The sequence below is a fragment of the Salmo trutta genome, chromosome 34, assembly GCF_901001165.1.
Source record: "Salmo trutta chromosome 34, fSalTru1.1, whole genome shotgun sequence".
Classification (NCBI taxonomy): domain Eukaryota; kingdom Metazoa; phylum Chordata; class Actinopteri; order Salmoniformes; family Salmonidae; genus Salmo; species Salmo trutta.
The window spans coordinates 15,986,475-16,011,128 of NC_042990.1; the positions used below are offsets into that span (position 1 = coordinate 15,986,475).

The following is a 24,654-nucleotide window of genomic DNA, read 5'->3' on the forward strand; positions in this document are numbered from 1 at the left end:
GCAGTACAGTTGATAACCATTGCTATAAATGCTAAAAATCCAATCTTACTGAAGCATCTATCACTTGTTGGTCTATCCATCCATACTGGTACAGATCTACTACTCAGACCACTCCTCTCAGGATCTCTCCCCTTTGACCTATTCTTCTCGACTTTCTTCCCTGCCTCAGCATACGACAACTTCTGCAATAATCTAACCCTGGAAACCTCAACCTGCCTCTCTCGCACCGGACATTTCTGATCCCCAGCCCCATAGGCACCCCTACAATTAACACGTACCACTACTTTCCCCAATGCTACACATTCCTTTGTCTCATACCCTACTGCACACTTCTCACACCTAGGAATCTCCCTCCTACACACTGCTGCCACATGCCTATAAACTTGACACCTGTGACAACGTAATGTATTCGACACAAAAGCTTGTACGGGATAAGTTATATATCTTAACATCACTTTGTCGGGCAAAGACTCAACATCAAAACTCAAAAGAACAGACAGCGACTCTTCTGTTTCACCACTAAGCAGAAACACAAACAATTATCACAAGACCACTTTTGGTTACCTTCACCGATTCCACAGCACCTAATTCTGTTTTCACCCACCCTGAAACCACAAATGGATCAGCCAAAAGGCAAGGGTCCACTTTTTCCAAAAATGTCACTCCTACCATCACAGACTCATCTTTATCCTAACCTTCGGTGCAAGCCTCAGGCTCTGAGAATTTCCCCACACCTAACCCCACCAATACTTCGCCCTCATACACTTCCATTTCTCTTACACTTTCTACCATTTTTCTTTTAACAAATCGTGTCCCCTTTTCCCACCATTTTTAACCTATTCAAGCTCACCCTCTTCCTCCCTCTCTCTCTTCTACCTCCTCAGCCTCTCCTTTTCCCTCCATTCCTCATCCATATTCCAAGTATACGTCTCCTTATGATAATACGACACTTCTCCTGACATACATCTTGTTCTTGCCCTCTCAAGGGACGCATTCCTCCCTTCCTGACGACTCCACTTTTTCACTTCCTAGTTAGCTCATGGGGCCGGTAAGTAGCATATAGAGCTTAGAGAGGCGTCAAACTCTCTGGCACATGTATCAATGCACGCACACACAATAACACAAGTAGACAACCACAAGTGGACAATCTGATATAGGCCTATACAGTGGGTATCATAAGTATTCACCCCCTTGGCTTTCTTCACATTTTATTGTTACAAAGTGTGATTAAAACATATTTAATTTTCATTTTTTTGTCAACAATCTACACCTAATACTCTGTAATGTCAAAATGTAAAAAATTATTCTAACATTTCTGAAAAATGTATGAAAAATGAAACACTAACGTAGTGGTTGGAATTTGTGAAGGGTAAAAAGAGATCCTAGATCTGTGCCAAAAGGCAACGTCTTATTCACACATTTTTCTTGATCGAAATAATTATTAATGTCTTTCTTGTCACAAAAAGGGTCTTAAAAACAGTCCTAAAATAGAATAATTGCCTCAAAGACAAATTGAATTATGGATTTTCAGGATGATTTGGATTCTGCAGGCGGTTCTGTTGTTTCCAATGCAGTGAAATATTGACAGGTCAGACGGGAAGTTTTGCCTGAGATGTCATTGGTGCGTGACGAGGAGGATGGGATGGGAAGAGGGGAGGCACAGTGTCAGTGAGATAAATCTCGAATAGCGGACTGTACTGGAGTCTATAAATCTTTGGCAATAGATTTGAACATTTCTTACAGAATAAATCAACCAAGTTTCGTTTTTCTCTGCTACTGATAAGAAAGTTGAATATTAATCCCATATTAATCGCATATGAATTGAGTGCTTCATTTAATGTGTTTTTTTTAAATAGTGAATTTCGATATATATGGATTAACATGTGAAGGTTCTTTAACACGTTTGCGCGAGATGGTTAAAAAGTCGCGCTTCAGCCTTTGGTGCACGGACAGCTCCTCTCTATGCTACCAGGTTGGTCTTTGTCGCAGTGCCATGAACACCCTCTTCTATTCTTTCGGTGTAAGTAGCCTACCCTACAGTGTGCACTGTTTGGAAGTGCACTATATTGTAAGTGCATTAACTCATATTTTGACACCAGTCAGTTTGGACAACTGTGGAATATCGTATTTGGAAGGAGTGAATTCGTGGGACTTGAGTCGGCCCATCGGACTTATTTGGAATTATTGAATTGTTCAATAGTGTTGTGCCAAACTAATCGGGTAAGCATGTGTCTTGATAATCAGAGAATCCTTCAGTAATTTTTGTATCTTGCGTTGCATTTCCTCATATCTAAATACATTTTTTTGGAGTTTGAAATCTTAAGGAGTTGACACTAATAATCACTTATTTCTAGCCTACATATGTTTTTGTCTGCTATATAATTGTCCGCCTGTCAAAGCCTTAGGAACATTATCCATGCCTTTAGCAGGGGAGCTACAGTACCATGGACAGCGGCAGCGCAGCGTATAGAAAATATCAATAAACGTAATTCCCATAGCCTATAGTGAAAGGTCCTATATTAAATAATGCATCTTTATTGACTGTCTCATGTCTAAATGACTTGAAATACACATTTTAGTAACATTCTTTTAGTAACATGTCCAACAAAAAGCGGTATCTTGGCACAATTTACTCAGATATGGGGTAAATTGAACCGCTGAATAGGGTAAGTTCAGCCGCCGACACATTTCTGTACTGAACGAAATATTACCACTACCTTTTTAAAACCATGTCTATCTTTATTTCCCAGACACAATTCAACACAATCACATTAATTTTATTTAGCCTTATAAGCATTTTAAGCATTTTTTGAACACAGGCGTAACACTTAAACACTTTGTACTTTTAAAAAACGTTTTTAACATAGGCCAGGCTGTGTTGTTACCTCAATAGAAAACACTTGAATTTGCTCAACTTGCCTTGGTTCAACCATTGGCTCAATTCACCCCATGGCGATTGGATCAACTAACCCCAAACCAAACATTTTGAACATTTCCGCCCACACAGCTACAAGGATGCACTTTCATGCTAGGTTTAGGATCTCATATTGAAGCTTTAGAGACCCCAACTGATTTATAGAACAATGTTAAAATTATCTAGTTTGGTTTAGATACAAGCAAGCAATAAATTAATTTGACTTGGTGAAAATCTGATATTTTTAGATTTAACATGCGTATCACTTTTTCCATGTGGTTTCTTCTTTCACAGACTCCATGAAATGATGAACTCTTCCTAAATATTTGATCAAATTATTAATTTTGTGTATGGTTTCCTAGAAAACAATGGTGGCTCAATTTACCCCTATTGCTCAACTCAACCCACTCTCCCTTACAGTCAGCCATATCATTTTTTGAAAATGTGAGTAAATGATTTAGTCTCATACCTTTAATAGATGATAATAGTATAGGTGGACACTTTCAAAGCTGTTGGTCCAATATTTCCTTATTGGACCCAATGTAACAAGTTTCATGCCTTCTATGAACAACCCTTAAGCATTTTATTCATACTTTGATTGTCTTGCTAGTATTCAATAGCCATAGGGGTTGTCTTAAAACCCCAATTAGTTCATCACTTACAATTGAACTCATTCATTGGAATTACAGTACATGAATTGGAATGATGCATTCTTTCTATTCTAAGAAGGAATAAGTTACATACAGGTCCAATCATTCTGTCAGGGAACATAAACCTACATTATATTAACCAATATACTGTAGCACAAACAACCAGGAGCTTTAAGTGTGCTGACTGCTGTAAGTGTTCCTACTGTCACACCCTGATATGTTTCACCTGTCTTTGTGCTTGTCTCCACCCACCTCCAGGTGTCGCCCATCTTCCCCATTATCCCCAGTGTATTTATATCTGTGTTCTCTGTTTTTCTGTTGCCAGTTCGTCTTGTCTTGTCAAGCCTACCAGCGTTTTTCCCGTACTCCAGTTTTTTTTCCCAGTACCTGTTTTCTAGGTTTTGACCATTCTGCCTGCCCTGACCCTGAGCCTGTCTGCAGTTCTATACCTTTCGGACTCTGCTCTGGATTACTGACCTCTGCTTGCCCATGACCTGTCGTTTATCTGCCTTTTGTTACTTCGAACTGTCTGCATCTGGGTCTTCTCCTGAGCTGTGATAGTACAAACTGGCCATGACGGACCCAGTCCATTCTGCAATGCCGTCTCCTCCCAAGGAGTCACCATTGGAAGGCACAAGGAGTTGCTTCGTGGTTTTATGGAGGGGTTCCAGACCTTGGCCGAACGCCATGACCGCGCATTGAACACATTGCTGGAGCAATTCTGCGGGTTGTTTGTCAGGCAGCCTACCATGATGGTAACCTCCCAGCCCCTCAGTGACCCAGCTGTTAGCGCAGCCACCCCGGTTTCCCGAGAACCCTGCTTACCTCCCCCAGAATGCTTTGCTGGAGAGTCGAAAACATGTTGGCATTTCTCACTCAGTGTTCTCATCTTCGAGCTGCAGCTCTCCTCCTTTCCTTTGGACTGCTCAAAGATAGTGTACCTCATCATGCTGATGTCTGGGAGGGCTCTCACCTGGGCTATGGCAGTGTGGGAACAACAGTCGACCGTATGCCTCAGTCTGAAGAAGTTTGTGGCAGAGGTGAAGAAGGTTTTCGATTCTCCATTGGAGAAAGGCTGCCCGGAAGATACTCCAGCTTCAGCAAGATTCCCGCAGTGTGGCAGACTATGCGGTGAATTTCCGCATGTTGGAAACTGAGTGCCTGGAACCCGGAATCGCTGTTCGACATGTTCCTGCATGGATTATCAGAGGAAGTTAAGGACGAGCTAGCAGCCCGGAACTACCAACGGATCTCGACTCGCTCATCGCCTTGACCATCCAGATCAATGGGAGGCTACGGGAATGTAGGAAGGAGAGGAGGTCCAATTCCACTCGCCCGCCTGAGGATTCCACCTCGCCTCCGAGGCATCCCGGAAGTCCCCGACGTCTCCGTTGTCGAGAGAACCCGAGGCTACTCGAGTTCCCCAGAGAGTCTCCGAAGTCTGCCAATTCACCTCTTCCCGAGCCGATGCAACTAGGCAGAGCTAGGCTGTCTCCAGCCGAACATTTACACAGCCTTCACACAAAGGGTTGCCAAAGGAACTACTGGTCATTTTGTGTCCTCCTGCCCACTAAAAGATCAGGCTCACCTGTAGGGGCTAGTACTCTGATGGGCCATACGGAGAACTTTTCCTTTCCTCTTACTCACCATCCTGCTGTGGGGAAACCAGTCAAAATCTCTCTGGGTACTCATCGACTCTGGGGCCGATAGAGTTTTATGGATGCTACACTGGCGTCCGAGCTGGGCATCCCCACTCAGCCCTGCTCCATTCCCATGGATGTTAGAGCACTGGACGGGCACTCTATAGGCCGGGTCACCCACAATGCCACTGCCATCAACCAATGAGTGTCAGGGAACCACAACAAGGCTATCCAATTCATGCTAATTACATCTCCTCAGGTTCCCGTGGTATTGGGACTCTCTTGGCTCCAGCAACACAATCCCCTCATTGTCTATACTGCTTGTGCCATCATGGGCTGTAGCCCGTTCTGCCATGCCCATTGCCTGAAGGTAGCTCAGACTGCCCCGGGATGTCTTCCTGTGGGCTTGGAAGTTGCCCCAGACCTCTCCGCCATTCCCGCAGAGTGCCAGAACCTCCGGGAGGTTTTTAGTAAGGGGCCACAACGCTTCCTCTGCACCGACCCTATGACTGTGGCATCGACCTTCTCCCAGGCACCACCTCGGGGACGACTGTACTCTCTGTTGGTTCCGGAGACCAAGGCTATGGAGACCTACATCGAGAATTCCCTAGCTGCAGGGTGTATCCATCTTTCTGCCTCCCCTGCCGGCACAGGATCCTTCTTTGTGGAGAAGAAGGACAAAACTCTGCGTCCGTGCATCTGCGTCCGTGGACCTCAATGACATCACTTTTAAGAACCACTACCCGCTACCACTCATAGCCTCGGGCTTCGAGACGCTCCAGGGGGCCACCATTTTATCCTAGTTGAGCCTGCGGAATGCCTACCACCTGGTGCGGATAAGGAAGGGGACGAGAGGAAGACTCCCTTCAACACGGCCAGTGGTCACTACGAATATCTGTTCATGCCATTTAGTCTTGCCAAAGCTCCAGCGGTGTTCCAGGCCCTCGTTAATGATGTTCTCTGCAACATGTTGAACCGGTTCATCTTTGTCTACCTCGACGACATCCTCGTTTTCTCCCGCTCAGCCCAAGGACACGTGCTCCACGTCCGATAGGTCCTCCAGCGGCTCCTGGAGAATCAGCTCTTTGTGAAAGCGGAGAAGTGCGAATTACATCGCTCCACCTTCCCCTTCCTTGGTTACATCATTGCTGCGGGGAATGTACAGATGGATCCCGGAAAGGTGAGAGCGGTGGTGGATTGGTCCCAGCCTACGTCCAGAGTGCAGCTGCAACATTTCCTGGGATTTTCCAACTTTTATCAACACTTTATCCAGCGTTACAGCACCCTGGCTTACCCACTGTCTGCACTCACCTCTCCCAAGGTTCCATTCACGTGGTCCCCAGCTGCTGACCGGATTTTCTGGGAACTCAAGCACCGCTTCACCACAGCTCACATATTGGTGTATCCTGACCCTTTCCGTCAGTTCGTGGTGGAGGCCGACATTTTGGATGTCGTAGTGGGGGCTGTTCTGTCCCAGTGTTCTGCCCTGGACCTCAAGTTACATCCCTATGCCTTCTTCTCCCATCGTCTTAACACCACAGAGAGGAATTATGATGTGGGGAATCGTGAGCTTCTCGCAGTGAAGATAGCGTTGGAGGAGTGGAGGCACAGGTTGGAGGGCACGGAACATCCTTTCATTGTGTGGACGAATCACAAGAACTTGGAATATCTCCGCACTGCCAAGCGTCTCAATTCCAGGCAAGCTAGGGGGGCCCTGCTTTTCACCCGGTTTAACTTCTCCCTCTCCTACCGACCGGGATCCAATAATGTCAAGCCTACACCCTCGGACCCCGAGACCGTCTTTCCCAGCTCTTGCCTGGCGATGGCACTCAGCTGGGGAATAGAGAATCAGGTCTGCGAGGTGCACCGTCCCCAGCCGAATGGGGGCTCAGATAACCGGATGTTTGTCCCCGACGCTGTCCGCCCCTCGGTCCTGGAGTGGGCCCACTCCTCCAGGCTTGCCAGCCACCCGGGCTCCCATCGGACCCTGGCCTTTGTGCTACAACGCTTTTGGTGGCCTACCGTGGTCCCTGACATCTCCGTGTTTGTCACCGCCTGCACGATCTATGCGCAGAACAAGACTCCTCAGCAAGCTTCGGCTGGTCTCCTTCAATCACTTACTGTCCCTCAACGTCCACCCAGCTCATGGTGCAGCACATCTTCTGGATCATGGACTCCTAGTGGACATGGTCTCTGACCGGATTCCTCAATTCTCGTCCCGATTCTGGAAGGCATTCTGCACACTCATTGGGTCGTCGGCCAGCCTGTCCTCAAGGGTTCCACCCTCCGTCTATCGGCCAGTCGGAGTGAGCCAATCAAGACCTGGAGATGACTCTTCGCTGCCTTGTCTCCACCAACCCTACCCCTGGAGCGAGCAACTCATGTGGGTTGAATACGCCCACAACACCCTCCCCTGCTCTGCCACTGGTCTCTCACCTTTTGAGTGTTCCCTTATCAGCCCCTGCTATTCCCAGAGCAAGAGGTCGGCATACCCTCGGCCCAGATATTCGTCCGCCACTGTCACCGTACCTGGAAGAGAGCCCGGTCGGCTCTTCTCAAGACCACCACAACAACACAGAGTTACACATGGAGTAAAACAAACATACAGTCAATAATACAGTAGAAAAATAAGTCTATATACAATGTGAGCAAATGAGGTGCGATAAGGGAGGTAAAGGCAAAAAAGGCCATGGTGGCAAAGTAAATACAATATAGCAAGTAAAACACTGGAATGGTAGATTTGTAGTGGAAGAAAGTGCAAAATAGAAATAGAAATAATGGCGTGCAAAGGAGCAAAATAAATAAATAAATACAGTAGGGGAAGAGATAGTTGTATGGGATAAATTATAGATGGGCTATGTACAGGTGCAGTGATCTGTGAGCTAACTCACGGTGTGTTTCATAGGCAAAGTGTTGAAGGTGATTCCACAAATCAGATTTCCACTTCCTGCATGGAATCTTCTCAGGTTTTGGCCTGCCATATGAGTTCTGTTATACTCACAGACACCATTCAAACAGTTTTAGAAACGTTAGAGTGTTTTCTATCCAAATCTACTAATTATATGCATATTCTAGTTCAGTGGTTCTTAACCTTGTTGGAGGTACTGACCCCCACCAGTTTCATATGCGCATTCACCGAACCCTTCTTAATTGGAAAAATAAAATTCAAAACATAGGTATATATTTTACTGGTGCACAAAATGAACCGTGCATCAACATCAGTGTTCAAAGAACAAAACCATTAAAACATGATTTTCACACAAAAACAAAAACATAATAATGAATATTTACTGCAAATCAGTGTGACTTCTGCTGTTGCCTTTCAGAGACCAGTTCAGAAATGCGCGGCTTCACCTTGGCAAGTGCCACTCTCATGTCATTTTCGCAACAAAGTCTGTTCCTTTTCTTCGTTTTTATGTCCAGCATCCTCGAAAAGGATTGCTCGCAAAGATAGGTTGTAACAAACGGTATGAAAATCTCCAGAGCTTTCTTAGCAATAACAGGGTACGTTACCATTTGTTGACACCAAAACGTTGAGAGCGTTGTTGTTCTGAAGAGTTGCTGTTGAACCTGGCTCTGCTGAATTTCAATGATTTCATCGAGGTATTCATCATTGACATCTGTTGTCTCAACACTAAACGTGAACGGCTGTCTCACCCATGCTGGATATGATTCTCTTGTAGGGAAGTATCCGTCGAGAGACTTTGCAAGCTCATCTAAATGCGTGGCAATTGCTTGCTTCAGTTCCGCGGGTACAGAAATGTCTCCGATTCCAGATACATCTTCGATCTTACTTACACAGTCATCCAGCAGGGGAAAGTTTGCGAAGTTATCGTTCTCTGTTCGTCGTTTCCATAACGGTAGCTTTTTTTGAAAAGCCTTCAGGTTTTCTTCCGCTTCGATGATGTTGACTCCACCGCCCTGCATCTGTTGATTGAGATGAATGAGAGCTGCGAAGATATCAGCCATGTACGCTAAAATGAGAATGAACTCAGAATTTTTTAAGCAATCTGCGTGACGATGTTGGTGCTCTTGCAAAAACAGGGCTAATTCCACACGCACGGCAAAAACACGATTCAGCACCTGTCCCCGGCATAACCACCGAACGTTAGAATGGTACAGAAGTACCTCGAATTCAGAGCCCATTTCTTTACACAGCTCACTGAAGATGCGGTGCCTCAGAGCACTATTTCGCACATAGTTCACGCATTCCACTAGAGTAGCCTTTTCATCGAATCTGGCTCTCTTCACCTTGAATTCAGCGAGCGTTGTGTTCTTGTATTGTCCATCTCCATGCAGCTTAAGGAAGTGTTCTCTTAGTTTTGCCGGTGCTAGACTAGAATTGCTCAACTTGGCATTGCAAATCATGCAGTTAGGACGCTGACTCTCATCACGTTCCGTTATACATGTGAATCCATATTGTACATATTCGTCCGACCACTTTCTTTTTTTGCTCGACATAGTTAGTATGAAGGGATTAAAATATTAAGAAAGAAATCACACGACGTACCATCACGACAGTCACAATTCGACTACTGAGCGCGCCAAATTCCCTGCAGCACAGATAGGCCAAGCGATGTTGCGTGATCACCTGCAGCCAATGATGGCCAAGCGGGGCGTGTCATCACGAATCATATGAGTCGGGTGTGTGTCTTGACCTCCGCCGAACCCCTGAGACTGACTCACCGAACCCCTGGGGTTCGATCGAACCCAGGTTAAGAACCACTGTTCTAGTTACTGGGCAGGAGTAGTAACCAGATTAAATTGGGTACGTTTTTTATCCGGCCGTGCAAATACTGCCCCCTAGCCCCAACAGGTTAAACAAAACAAGAACCGAACGAACTAACAGTCTTGCAGGCTAAATACAGCAGTGCAACGAACAACCTCCCACAATACCCATAACAAACATACTCCTAAATATAGGACCTTCAATCAGAGGCAACGATAACCAGCTGCCTCCGATTGAAGGCCCCAATCCCAATTACCTAAACATAGATCTAAATACCCTAGAACAGACATAGAACTATACAACATAGAACTAAACCAAAAACCCCGTAATACATAAATCAAACGCCCCTCTACATAAACACACACTCAAAACCATATTAAACAAATACCCCCTGCCACGTCCTGACCAAACTATAATAACAAATAACCCCTTTACTGGTCAGGACGTGACAATAGCAAGTAAAACACTGGAATGGTAGATTTGTAGTGGAAGAAAGTGCAAAGTAGAAATAGAAATAATGGGGTGCAAAGGAGCAAAATAAATAAATAAATACAGTAGGGGAAGAGGTAGTTGTTTGGGCTAAATTATAGATGGGCTATGTACAGGTGCAGTGATCTGTGAGCTGCTCTGACAGCTGGTGCTTAAAGCTAGTGAGGGAGATAAGTGTTTCCAGTTTCAGAGATTTTTGTAGTTTGTTCCAGTCATTGGCAGCAGAGAACTGGAAGGAGGGACAGCCAAAGGAGGAATTGGCTTTGGGGGTGACCAGAGAGATATACCTGCTGGAGCGCGTGCTACAGGTGGGTGCTGCTATGGTAACCAGTGAGCGGAGATAAGGGGAGACTTTACCTAGCAGGGTCTTGTAGATGACCTGGAGCCAGTGGGTTTGGCGACGAGTATGAAGTGAGGGCCAGCCAACGAGAGCGTACAGGTCGCAGTGGTGGGTAGTATATGGGGCTTGCCACTAAGATGTGGCAAGCCCATATACTACCACTAAGAGCTCAGCCTCTGGATGAGCATTTTCCAATTTGCTTACGGCCCTATACAGCTCGTTGAGTGCCGTCTTAGTGCCAGCATCAGTTTGTGGTGGTAAATAAACAGCTACGAAAAATATAGATAAAAACTCTCTTGGTAAATAGTGTGGTCTACAGCTTATTATGAGATACTCTACCTCAGACGAGCAAAACCTTGAGACTTCATTAATATTAGATTTTGTGGACCAGCTGTTATTTACAAATAAACACAGACCTCCACTCTTTGTCTTACCGGAAGCAGCTGTTCTATCTTGCCGATGGACCGAAAACCCATTCAGCTGTATGTTATCCATGTCGTCGTTCAGCCATGACTCGGTGAAACATAAGATATTACAGTTTTTGATGTACCGTTGGTAGGATATTCTTGATAGGAGCTCATCCATTTTGTTATCCAATGATTGCACGTTGGCTAATAGGACTGATGGTATAGGGGGTTGACTCACTCGCCTACGAATTTTCCACCCCCCTTTTTATCCATCTTTTCTTCAATCAAATGATGAGGATTAGGGCCCATTCCCGAAAAGCAGTATATCCTTCGCGTCGGACTCGTTAAAGAAAAAATCTTCGGCCAGTTCGAGGTGAGTAATCGCTATTCTGATGTCCAGAAGTTATTTTGGGTCATAAGTGAAGGTAGCAGCAACATTATGTACAAAATAAGTAGTAAATAAGTCACAACGCAAAAAAATTAACAAAATAGCAGGAGCACGTAAAACGGCAGCCTTCCCCTCCGGCGCCGTTCTTCCAATTCTTCCCACAGCTGTGTCAAGTTGCCTGGATGTCCTTTGGGTGATTGACCAATCTTAATACACATGGAAAACTGTTGAGCATGAAAAAGCCAGCACCATATGCACAAAAACCTTTTTTCTATCATATTTTGTGCACAAATTTGTTTACATCCCTGTTAGTGAGCATTTCTCCTTTGCCAAGATAATCCATCCACATGACAGGCATAGCATGACAGGTGTAGCATATCAAGAAGTTGATCAAAAAGCATGATCATTACACAGGTGCACCTTGTGCTGGGGACAACAAAAAGGCCCCTTTAAAATGTGCAGTTTTGTCACAGATGTCTCACGTTTTGAGGGAGCGTGCAATTGGGATGCTGACTGCAGGAATGTCCACCAGAGCTATTGCCAGAAAATAGAATGTTAATTTCTCACAACCGCAGACCACGTGTAACCACACCAGCCCATGACCTCCACATTCGGCTTCTTCGCCTGCGGGATCATTTGAGACGAGCCACCCGGACAGCTGATGAAACTGTTGGTTTGCACAACCAAATTTATTTTGCACAAACTGTCAGAAACTGTCTCAGGGAAGCTCATCTTTATGCTCGTCATCCTCACCAGGGTCTTGATCTGACTGCAGTTCGGCATCGTAACAGACTTCAGTGGGCAAATGCTCATCTTCGATGGCAACTGGCAAGCTGGAGAAATGTGCTCTTTACGGATGAATACCGGTTCCAACTGTATCGGGCAGATGGCAACGTTTTGCTGATGTCAACGTTGGCAGTGGGGTTATGGTATGGGCAGGCATACGCTACAGACCATGAACACATTTGCATTTAATCGATGGCAATTTGAATGCACAGAGATACGGTGACGAGATCCTGAGGCCCATTGTTGTGTTGATGTGGGGGTGCTTTGCTGGTGACACTGTCTGTGTTTTATTTAGAATTCAATGCACACTTAACCAGCATGGCTACCACAGCATTCTGCAGCAATACACCATACCATGTGGTTTGCGCTTAGTGCGAGCGAAGGAAAAGCAGCCAACAAGTGCTCAGCATATGTGGGAACTCCTTCAAGACTGTTGGAAAAGCATTCCAGGTGAAGCTGGTTAAGGGAATGCCAAGAGTGTGCAAAGCTGTCATCAATGCAAAGGGTGGCCACTTTGAAGAATATAAAATGTAAAATGATTTGTTTAACACTTTTTTGGTTATTACATGATTCCATGTGTTTGTTTCATAGTTTTGATGTCTTCACTATTATTCTACAACGTAGAAAATAGTACAAATAAAGAAAAACCCTTGAATGAGTAGGTGTGTCCAAAACCTTTGACTGGTACTGTATGTATGACCTGCCTAATTCAGAAATTAAGATGGGTGTTTTAAGGAACATTACTAATTAATAATTGATCCACCATTAGCTTAGCAGTTGGTGTCCCATCTATGACATATTATAAATATTGCCTTAGCTATAAAGATTTATCATAATACTGCAGGTGTTAAGGAATATTACTGAGGTGAAAATGTCAAAATAACGGACCCATCATTAGTTTCCTTTGCAGCTGCAAAGGACTAAACTGGAAAACTGTATATCAGCTGCCAAACCGTATATCAGCTGCCAAACCGTATATCAGCTGCCAAACCGCATATCAGCTGCCAAACCATATATGTCAGCTGCCAAACCGTAAATGTCAGCTGCTAAACTGTATATCAGCTGCCAAACCATATATCAGCTGCCAAACCGTATATCATCTGCCAAACCGTATATCAGCTCCCAAACCGTATATCAGCTGCCAAACCGTTTATCAGCTGGCAAACAGTTTATCAGCTGCCAAACCATTTATCAGCTGGAAAACTGTTTATCAGCTGCCAAACCGTTATCAGCTGCCGAACCATTTATCAGCTGCCAAACCGTATATCAGCTTTAGGAGGCTGAAACTGCACTTAGGCAGTAAGCTGGCAGTCTGCCTGTGCTCCTATATTAATTATTAGCGCCAATTAATTATTAGCGCCAAGAGAATGTTGTCCTTGTTGGGCCAATGTTACATTAATTAATGTTTTCACTTACAGCCGTTGAAAATGAACTGGCTGGCAAAATCTGGCACATTTATAGAAATGTTGACTAATGTGCATTGTCCCTTCCAGATAAACCAAATCAAGTAAAGTGAATCACTTTGTACAGTGATTTCTTCCTATGAAAAGCTCATTACAAATGAAAACTATTATGATGATGAGGATATGATGACGATAAGGATGATGATTTTATTCCCTTCTTCCTCCTAGGATGTCAGATGACAGGATGTCGGGCAACTGGTCTCTTTGTTCGGCGACGCCAATGTTTCCAGCAGTGAACTCCTCTTTTAACTCCTCCCTCCCTCCGTCATTCATAGACTGGGAGGCTCCCACCTTCACCGCCGCTGCCCGCGTCCGCGTGGCAGCCACCATGGTCCTCTTTGTGTTCGCTGCCTTCTCCAATCTCTCTGTGCTGATCAGCGTGGCACGGGGCCGCGGGCGCCGCCTGGCCGCCCATCTCCGGCCACTCATTGCCAGCCTGGCCTCTGCAGACCTGGTGATGACGTTCGTGGTGATGCCGCTGGATGCGGCGTGGAACGTCACTGTACAGTGGTACGCCGGTGATGCCATGTGCAAGCTGCTGTGCTTCCTCAAGCTGTTTGCCATGCACTCGTCTGCCTTCATCCTGGTGGTGGTCAGCCTGGATCGCCACCATGCTATTCTGCACCCGCTGGATGCGCTGGACGCCGGACGCAGGAACAAGAGGATGCTGCTCGTTGCCTGGGTCCTCAGCTTGCTCCTGGCCTCCCCACAGGTGGGTGTACATACTGTAGCCACTACATTGTTCTCAGACTACAACATAACAACATGGATATTCATTAGTAAGCCTTGTATTTCTCTCTTATGTTAGGAAGGTAGTGGTCCACTTGAGATTGCTGTTACTAGCCTGCTATCCACACTGATTATCACTCCATTTCATTATGGTTTCACGTCACTGAATCACCTTGCGCACGCATTCAATGAATCATTTGCGCCTATGTCTGTAACGTTTATGCATAACGAATCGGTCGATGACAGGATCACCATCCACAAATGTTGCCCAACAAAAATATTTTGTTGGGCAACATTTGTCCACGTGAGTTGTAGACTAAACATTCCCATATTTTCTTGGAGGACTACTCTCTAGCTGGTCCAAATGCCCTTCTAATGGAACAGGTCCAGTCTGAATCAGTGTATTGGAGCAATAGTGAAATGGAGAGCTATTCCGTTTGGATTCTTGGCTAGTAAGATTGCAGGGCAGCAATCGATCTTAAGTTGTTCACTGTCTTCCTCACACAATAGAGCACACAGTCAGTGATCTGCCAATCAAATTAAATACTATGGGTAGGTGGGTGGTGCATCGTTAGGAAACAATCTCTCAGCAAAATAGAGAGCATTCAGTGTATTCAACTTTAATTCTATAGGACAAGCACACCAGGTCTTGATTGATGGCTTTAGTAATGTGAGTTGAATGGCTTAGAAATGGAAGCAGCTAAAGCAGTTGTCAGCTTGGTAACAAAGTGTTGCTATGATCAAATCAAATGAGGTCACCTGCATATTGATAATAGTCCCACCTCAATCTAAACAGTAGTGCTGTGAATGATATAAGCCTTTACCCACCCTGACAAGTAGGGAGAGAGAGAAGGCAGGGAGGGAGAAAGAGATTGTGTTCACTCAAATGTAAATACTTTATATCCAAAAATATGAGATGTATTGTCAATTGGTCTTTAGAAACAAAGCATGTGGATTTATGCAATTTTACTCATATCAAACCATTTATTTTGTAATATTTTTGTATTTACATGTATTTCATGCCAATAAGCACTGCATTTGATTTGAATTTAAAAAATGTGGGAGTAGATTTTATTCCATGCTCACAGATCAATTTGTTGGCGGAAAAACAGTACTTTGAACACTCCATCAATTACAGTTCATAGTTGAAGGTGTCCTTACACTGCACTAAGAGAAAATAGCTTTCCTTCCCAGCATGGTTAGATTTCCGAGTGTTCCCTCCTTGTTTTTACTGTCACAGAGAGAGAGAGAGTTTCCACAAATCCAATCCCCTTAATGTCAGAGTCTCGTAGAGGTGACCTTTCTAGCTGTAAGTGGATGCGACCTTTGAGGTGCTAGTCAGTAACTGGTGTTCCAAATGAATAGGAAGAAGGGAAAAACACAGAACCTCTGCTGTAGGAAGAGAGACAGAGGGAGAGACACAAGCGGAGGAGCCAGTCGAACATGGAGAAGGGACAGATGTTAGACAGCTCAAAGACAGGAGGTTTGGTGGAGAGTTGTGAGTTGTGGACAGATCAATATGCCCCCATTCCCAACCACATGCACATGCTTGACATGGATGGTCATTCTACAGGAAATGCATGTTCCTGGTTAAGCAATTAAGGCAACCCATCTTATGGTGACTAAACACAGCACTGTTGACTGCGGCTGTGAAGAGTCCATCTAATTTACTACGCACGCAGGCACACACGCACACACTTTACATTATGATCATTTACATTTACTTCATTTAGCAGACGCTCTTATCCAGAGCGACTTACAAATTGGTGCATTCACCTTATGATATCCAGTGGAACATATCAAGTAGATATGTGCCAACTGAAGCCATCTCATTTTGAGTGTTTCCTTGTTCATGCGTACTAATTGACCAATGACTTTCAAGGATTGGTGGAGATGGCAAGCGGTTAAAGTAATTCAGCACAAAGCATGGTTGAATAAATGTTGTTTTCACGTCATTTAGAGATGTGATGATGTTGACTCAACGTGGGAAACGGATTCGATTTGGGTTTTTTTTTCACCCAACTTTTAACCTAAATCCAATGATATGGTCCTTTTTTTTATTTCAAGTTGAATTCATGTTAGTTGACAAGTCTACCAAATGTAAATCCAAAGTAGACTTTGAAATGACGTTTGTGCCCAGTGGGAGGTAACTGCAGGCCGATTTAATTAGCACGTCTGTCACGTCCTGACCAGTATAAAGGATTATTTGTTATTGTAGTTTGGTCAGGACGTGGCAGAGGTTAGTTAGTTTATGTATTCCGGGGTTTTGGGTTTCTTTTCTATGTTTGTGTTTCTATGGGTTTTCTATCTGTTCTGTTTCTATGTTAGTTAATTGGGGTATGGACTCTCAATTGAAGGCAGGTGTTTTCTAGTTGCCTTTGATTGGGAGTCCTATATATTAGGGTGTGTTTGGTCTTGTTGTTTGTGGGTAGTTGTTTTAGCACTGCTATACGTGTGTAGCCTGCTATACTGTTCCTGGCGGTCATTGTTTTCTTGTTTTTGATTCGTGGTGTTCACATTATAATAAATTATGATGAGCACGCAATCCGCTGCATATTGGTCCACTTTTTCCGACAGCGATTTCAACATATCTTCTGACGAAGAGGATCGTGACAACGTCAATAAAGCAGAACAATGGCAAACACCCTCGTCAAAAACAGTGCCAAAAATACAATGGCGAAGTGAAGCTATCCCAGCTGGCAAAACTGGTTGCAGTGATGTTAATCCGACATCTTCTGTGATGTCATGGGTGTATACTATTTTTAAACTAGTCCAGAAGAAACATTTACCTAGGTGTAATATCTCTGACGTTTCGACAACCAGAAAACCAATTTACAATCATATGTCATGATCATAAATTATGTCACCAACTTTTGCCTGCTATGATAGCTATAGATATGAGGAAATTATGATGGAATGTGTTACAAGGGAAGGGAAGCTATTATTATCTGGGTCCCTGTGCCATTGTGTTGTGTGTAATTATAGGAGATTTGTGTGTCTGATAAAGGTGTTTGCATAGCTGACAAAGCCAGAGAAAATATCCTAATTAACATTGATGTGTCACGACTCAGGATATGACCCAGGGATAGAACGGCATGCAGGCTCAGGACAGGCAGAAAGGTCAGAACCTGGAAGACTAGAAAACAAGAACTTGAGAACAGGAAACACGCTGGTAATACCTGACAAAACAAGACGAACTGGCAACAGACAAACAGAAAACAGGAGACAAAGGGCTATGAGACAGAGGTTTAATCCTAGACACATGGAAAGTGGGATGTATACGGAGGGTGCAGAGCACCAGAAGACCAACAGCAGTGGAGCTAAGGATTTTAGAGATTGGGAAAGGGCCGATAAAGAAGGGGAAAGTTTACGGGACTCGACACGGAGGGGCAGATCCTGAGTGGAGAGCCATACCCTCTGCCCGAAATGATAGCGGGGAGCTGGGGTCCGGTGGTGGTCCGCCTGTCACCCCGTACATGGAGGTGGTTGAAGAGCGGACGGGCTCTCTTCCAGGTATGCCGAGAGCGGCGGACGAACATCTGGGCCGAGGGTATGCTGACTTCTGGTAGAGGGTAAGGTATTTTTACCGTGATGTCATTAAGACCCTGGTAGTCGATACACTGGCGCAGAGCCTTGTCCTTCTTCTCGACAAAGAAGAACCCTGAGCCGGTCGGGGAGGCGGAAGGACGAATGAACCCTGCAGCCAGAACCACAACCACTGTGGTTACCTGACACTCGCAGGTTGATGGGAACAGTACTGTCAGTGACCCTGCCAATAGAGCATCCGTCCAACGCTCTGGCTTCGATGGGAATGGAGAGGGGTTGTGTGGAGATGCCCAGCTCCGACACCAGGGTAGCATTCATAAAGCTCCCTTCAGCCCCAGAGTCCATGAGCACCCGGAGAGATTTAGATTTGTCACCCCACAGCAGGATAGCATGGAGAGGAGTACGAGTAATGGGAGATGGGAGACTCCCTGTATGGCCCACCAGCGTACTCATACCTACTGTACTGATGAGCCTGGTATTTTATTGGACAGGTGGATATGTAATGTCCTGAAGTACCACAATACAACTTTTGGAGCTCAGTCTGCGTAAACATTCCTCAGGAGACAATCTAGCCATGCCCAGTTGCAGCCAAAGTAGCTTCTGAGCCGCCTCACTCCTGGATAGTGGAAAATTGAACACCTTCTTTACCTCCGCCATGAAATCCTCCAGACTAAGGCAAATGGTGGATTGTTGCTCCCACACCGCCGTAGCCCATGTGAGCGCCCTCCCGGACATCAGCATTATAAGATGCGCTATCTTCAAACGATCCGAAGGAAACGAAGAGGGCTGTAGCTCGAAGATTAGTGAGCACTGGGAGAAAAACGCCCGGCAGGTTCAAGGATCCCTGGCATAGTGCTCTGTAGGAGGTAAGCGGGGTTCTTGGGAAGCCGGGGTAGGCTGGGGAGAAGCACCGCTGTTATTGGGGTTACTGGGAGTCTGGAAGGTTACCATTGTGGCTTGCTGCCTAGTAGGGAGTCTGCGGAATTGTTCCAACAGTATATTGAAGGCATGGTCATGGCATTCCGCCAAGGTATGAGTCTCTCCACAAGGTTATGAAGTAACTCCTCGTGTCTTCCAATGGTGGCTCCTTGGAGGGAGACAGTGTTGCAGAGCTGGTCCGAGTCAGGCAACAGACAAACCGAAAACGCAGGTATAAATACACAGGGGATAATGGGGAAAAATAGGAGACACCTGGTGGGGGATCGAGACAAGCACAAGACAGGTGAAACAGATCAGGGTGTGACAATGTGTGTGTGTGTACTAGTGCTGGAGGAAGTGTATGTGTTACGGCTGTCGTAGAGAGGGGACCAAAGCGCAGCAAGTGTTAATAATTATTTAATGCTGAGAACACTAGAACAAAGAAACAAAACGAAAGCCAACAGTTCTGTCAGGTCACATATAACAAAACAGAAAACAACTACCCACAAATACAGGTGGGAAAAAGCTGCCTAAGTATGATTCCTAATCAGAGACAACGATAGACAGCTGCCTCTGATTAGGAACCATACTCGGCCCAAAACAAAGAAATACAAAACATAGAATGCCCACCCCACACCCTGACCTAACAAAATAGAGAAAAAAACCCCGTCTCTCTCAGGTCAGGGCGTGACAGTATGACAGTCTGTCATTAATCAAATGATTTACTGAGAATGTGCAAGAATTTGCATTAATAGGAAGTTATCATACAGCAAAAGGAAAAATACAGTTTAAAAGATAAAAACATAGACAGTTAATTTCCTCCATTCCCGATATCTAGGACCAGCTCTTACGGAAAATGTATGAATTTATTGCCATCCTCAACAATAACATGAAGTATTGGCCTAACCATCTCACACTTGTGCTCAGTGTTAAAATAGAGAAGCCGGCAGCCTACTTACTTAGTTGGTGTGGAGCAGCAACTGTTGAGACGGAGTCAGTAGATCAGGTGCAAAAATAGGTGGTATTTATTTACAGTGCAGGTAATGGAGAAAATTTGTGAAAATTTGCTGACAAAAATATATATGTCTAGGAGCAACAACGGCTCAGCTGTGAAGTAATAGGACACACAAGCTCACAGAATGGGACCACTGAGTGCTGAAGCGCGTAGCTCATAAAAATCGTCTCTCCTCAGTTGCAACACTCACAACCAAGTTCAAAACTGCCACTGGGAGCAACGTCAGCACAAGAACTGTTCAGCGGGGGCTTCATGAAATTGGTTTCCATGGCCGAGCAGCTGCACAGAAGCCTAAGATCACCATGCGCAATGCCAAATATCGGCTGGAGTGGTGTAAAGCTCACCACCATTGGACTCTGAAGCAGTGGAAAGGTGTTCTCTGGAGTGATTTATCACACTTCACCATCTGGCAGTCCGACGGACACATCCGTCTCTGGCGGATGCCAGGAGAACACAACCTGCCCTAATGCATAATGCCAACTGTAATGTTTGGTGGAGGCGGAATAATGGTCTGGGACTGTTTTTCATGATTCGGGCTAGGGCCCTTAGTTCCAGTGAAGGGAAACCTTAACACTACACTATACAATAACATTCTAGACAATTCTGTGCTTCCAACTTTGTGGCAACAGTTTGGGGAAGACCCTTTCCTGTTTCAGCATCACAATGCCCCCGTGCACAAAGTGAGGTCCATACAGAAATGGTTTGTCAAGATCAGTGTAGACGAAGTTGACTTGCCTGCACAGAGCCCTGTCTTCAACCCCATCGAACACCTTTGGTATGAACTGTAACGCCGACTGTGAGCCAGGCCTAATCGCCCAACATCAGTGCACAACCTCAGTGCACAACCTCACTAAAGCTCTTGTGGCTGAATGGAAGCAAGTACCCGCAGAAATTTTCCAAAATCTAGTGGAAATCCTTCCCAGAAGAGTGAAGGCTGTTATAGCAGCAATGGGGGGACAAACTCCATATTTTTGGATGAGATGTTCAACGAGCAGGTGTCCACATACTTTCATTCATGTAGTGTATCATAACACTTCTATATTATATCACCTCTGGTGCAGAAATTGTATTGAAAGGAATCATCATTCTAACAGATTAGAATAGATTGATTTTGTAATAGATTTCTGATTAGGTCATTAAATGGCTGCTGCATGTGCGTCATTCCTTTGTAATTATACTTTTCTTCCCTCCACTGACTGAACAAAAATATAAACGCCAAAATGTTACTGAGTTACAGTTCATATAAGGAAATCATTAAATTTAAATAAATTCATTAGGCCCTAATCTATGGATTTCACATGACTGGGCAGGGGCGCAGCCATGAGTAGGCCTGGGAGGGCATAGGCCCACCCACTTGGGAGCCAGGCCCACGCACGGGGGAGCCAGGCCCAGCCAATCAAAATACATTTTTCCCCACAAAGGGGCTTTATTACAGACAGAAATACTCTTTATTTCTGATGGGCGCTACATATCCTCTACCCAGTACAGCCAGAGAATGGGCCCCACCCTCTGAGGGCTTGATTCAATCTGTACAGCAGCAGTTCAGCGCCATAGCGCTATTGGAATTTTAAGGTAATTTCTGATTGAGCCGGCATAGGTAGCGTTTACCGTGAATGCAGTCTCCAAGGATGCAGAAACATTGCCTTTAAATTTCAATCCCTCGATCTCGATTGAATCAAGCCCTGAATCTCATTTGTCTCTAGGTTTCTTCCCTCTTTTGGGAGATTTTCCTTGCCACTGTGCTTTAGTATTCATAGGTCCTGATTACTTTAAAGACCTTTGCGACAACTGTGTGTCAAAAGGGCTCGAGATACATTTTATTGATAGATTGATATACCTTTATCATGATTTCTCACTTCCCCTTTGTCTCTCTTTATCTCATAGCTGTTCATCTTTCGAGCAATCAAAGCAGAGGGAGTGGAATTCACTCAGTGTGTGACGCATGGAAGCTTCCACCATCGCTGGCAAGAGACGGCCTACAACATGTTTCACTTTGTCACGCTTTATGTGTTCCCCCTGTTAGTAATGAGTTTCTGCTACACCCGCATCCTCATCGAGATCAGCCGTCAGATGCACAAAGGCAAAGGTGTGTGTGTGTCTGTCTGTGTGTGTGTTAGTGTAAAAGGTGAAGAGACTGCACACTGCATTCTTTGCTCCCATGTGATATATTTGACTACTGAATGTTTTGACAGCACATACTTGTCATATTTAGGGCCAAAAGTTGTTACTGTCTGATCAGGAAAATCCCATATTTTTGTACATCTAGTACAAATGAATCAATCAACCAGAGGCAAGTCCTGGTCAGGTCACATGGTCAGGAAGACTCAGGGCATCTCAACCTTCACTTTACATAGTACTATTCCATTTCTCCTCACAAACTGTGTATGACTGAAATCACTCCAGGTGGGGCGCCATGCCTGAGGCGAAGTGGCACAGACATGATCCCTAAGGCCCGAATGAAGACCCTGAAGATGACCATCGTGATCGTGGCGTCCTTCGTGATCTGCTGGACGCCCTACTACCTCCTGGGTATCTGGTACTGGTTCCAGCCGGCCATGCTTCAGGAGACGCCCGAGTATGTCCACCACGCCCTTTTCGTCTTCGGCAACCTCAACACATGCTGCGACCCAGTGATATACGGCTTTTTCACGCCCTCCTTCCGGGCTGATCTGGCTGATGTGGTCCACTGCTGCTGCCGCTGCCGATCACAGAACATATCCCCAAGGTCCCTGGACCGCCTGGCGTGTCGGAGGGGCAGGGCAAGCGGTGAGGCAGAGTCTGATAATCCCAGTGGCGACCAGCCAAATGGAAACCTGGGGTAGATATCGGTGGGCCTCTTGTTTAACTGCACTGTAAAAAAAAAAATTGATTTGTTGATTCAACCTACAATTGTAAGACAACCAGCTGCACTAGGATTGTGAGTTTGCTCAACAAAATAGCATTGAAGTTGATTCAATATACAATTGTAAGACAACCAGCTGCAACAGGATTGTGAGGTTGCTCAACATTTGTTCACTTGACTTAGAATTTTATGTTGAGTGAACATATAATTTAACTTGAGAATATATTCTACCTTATTTGCATATTTCCCAGAGACATTTTCATATTTCCCAGCCTTTCGAGTGAATTGTAATTACCACCCATGACTGTATTTGTTACCGACAGAAACATGGTTGTTGTGTTCAATGATTTTCAGTACTGTAGCCGTCACCAAATGAGTGTCTAAGTAAATATGTTATCTTTAAAATTCAACTCTTTATGACAATACATTACACAAATCATAAGGCCTTTCTTTGAGGGCCTAGTTAAACCCTAACACAGTAGTGTGAAACTCCTAATTTACAGGCCACATCAAGGTTACAAGTCACATTATGCTGGTTTGCAAAGTGATGTGTAATCCCTATTGGAATCCAGCCAGAGTGAGGATATCCAACAACTGAAACTTTTAATCACACACAACCTGCATTCAGAATGACTGCGGGGTAGGGAAGATTGATTATTGAGACTACCTAAATCATATAAACTATCTCAGAAAATTCCAACTACTAACAGATAGGATACGTTTAGGAAAATATGTGTGATTTATGTTTGTGTAGCATTAGATGAATCAACCAATCAAAAGTACATGCAAAAACACAGTTATTGAAACAAACAATTCTGAAAATTAACACGCAGGAGAGCATGCTGGGAAATATAATAATGATGGCATCGGTTTGAGTTTCTCAACAAGCTTTTACAAATTCAGCTGACTTCAAGCAGAGATTGTTGAGGTAACACACTAAAACATTAGCTCAAATGATTGTATTTTTGACTCAACTAACAGAATAATGCTGATTAAGCAATTGGTTAAATTGTCTTTTTTACAGTGTGTGGTATAAAGATTATTTGACTCCCTGAACTCTTTAGTGCCCAGACCCAAATTAAGGGTTCTATTCAATCTGTATTGCTGAAGTTCAACATGTCACGTCCTGACCATAGTAAGCTGTTATTTTCTATGGTAGAGTAGGTCAGGGCGTGACAGGGGGGTTTTCTAGTTTAGTTTTTCTATGTTGTTATGTTCCAATTTTTTTATTTCTATGTTGGGTTGTTCTAGTTTTCTATTTCTATGTTGGGCTGTGTTTGGGATAATCTCCAATTAGAAGCAGCTGGTCATTGTTGTCTCTAATTGGAGGTCATATTTAAGTTGGTGTTTGTCCCATCTGGGTTTGTGGGAGATTAATTTTGAGTAGTGTATGTTTCACCTCTGTGTCACGGGTTTTTGTCATTCAGTTTATTTATTTATGTATTGCATAGTTTCACAGTATAAATAGAATGTGGAACGACGCACACGCTGCACTTTGGTCCGCTCATTCCAACGACAACCGTGACACAACATTGCAGTGTGATTGAAATTTAAAGGTATGGTTCCCGCATTAGCATTCACGGTAAACGCTACATATGTCAGCACAATCGGAAATTACCTTTACATTTCTATTGCGCAATCTGTAATGCTTCAGCGATACAGATTGAATAGAGACCTAGGACTACTTAACCAAACACGTGGACAATGGAGACTCCATTGAAAAAGCTTTTTAGTCTTGGTTTGTGCTTAATCTGGATCAGGAAAACTGGCCCTATTTCCTGTGTCACATACAGCTACA

The 24,654-nt window shown here is 44.6% G+C and overlaps 1 protein-coding gene across 1 annotated transcript; it reads left to right on the top strand.

Annotated features, from left to right (window-relative positions):
• Positions 1 to 1,946: 1,946 nt before the first annotated feature.
• On the top strand, positions 1,947 to 23,986 carry LOC115173691 (gonadotropin-releasing hormone II receptor-like). The gene is made up of 4 exons (XM_029731997.1): positions 1,947 to 2,220; positions 13,975 to 14,518; positions 21,899 to 22,100; positions 22,418 to 23,986. Exons 2-4 carry the CDS (start codon positions 13,976 to 13,978, stop codon positions 22,834 to 22,836), a joined length of 1,164 nt encoding a protein of 387 aa, XP_029587857.1. The 5' UTR covers positions 1,947 to 2,220; position 13,975; the 3' UTR covers positions 22,837 to 23,986.
• The last annotated feature ends 668 nt before the right edge of the window (positions 23,987 to 24,654 follow it).

Excerpts from the sequence above, each read along its gene's own strand:
- LOC115173691 (XM_029731997.1), top strand. The coding sequence starts at position 13,976 with ATGTCAGATGACAGGATGTCGGGCAACTGGTCTCTTTGTTCGGCGACG. Across the intron at positions 14,519-21,898 it reads TGCTCCTGGCCTCCCCACAG|CTGTTCATCTTTCGAGCAAT; the intron begins GTGGGTGTACAT and ends TTTATCTCATAG. Across the intron at positions 22,101-22,417 it reads TCAGATGCACAAAGGCAAAG|GTGGGGCGCCATGCCTGAGG; the intron begins GTGTGTGTGTGT and ends AAATCACTCCAG.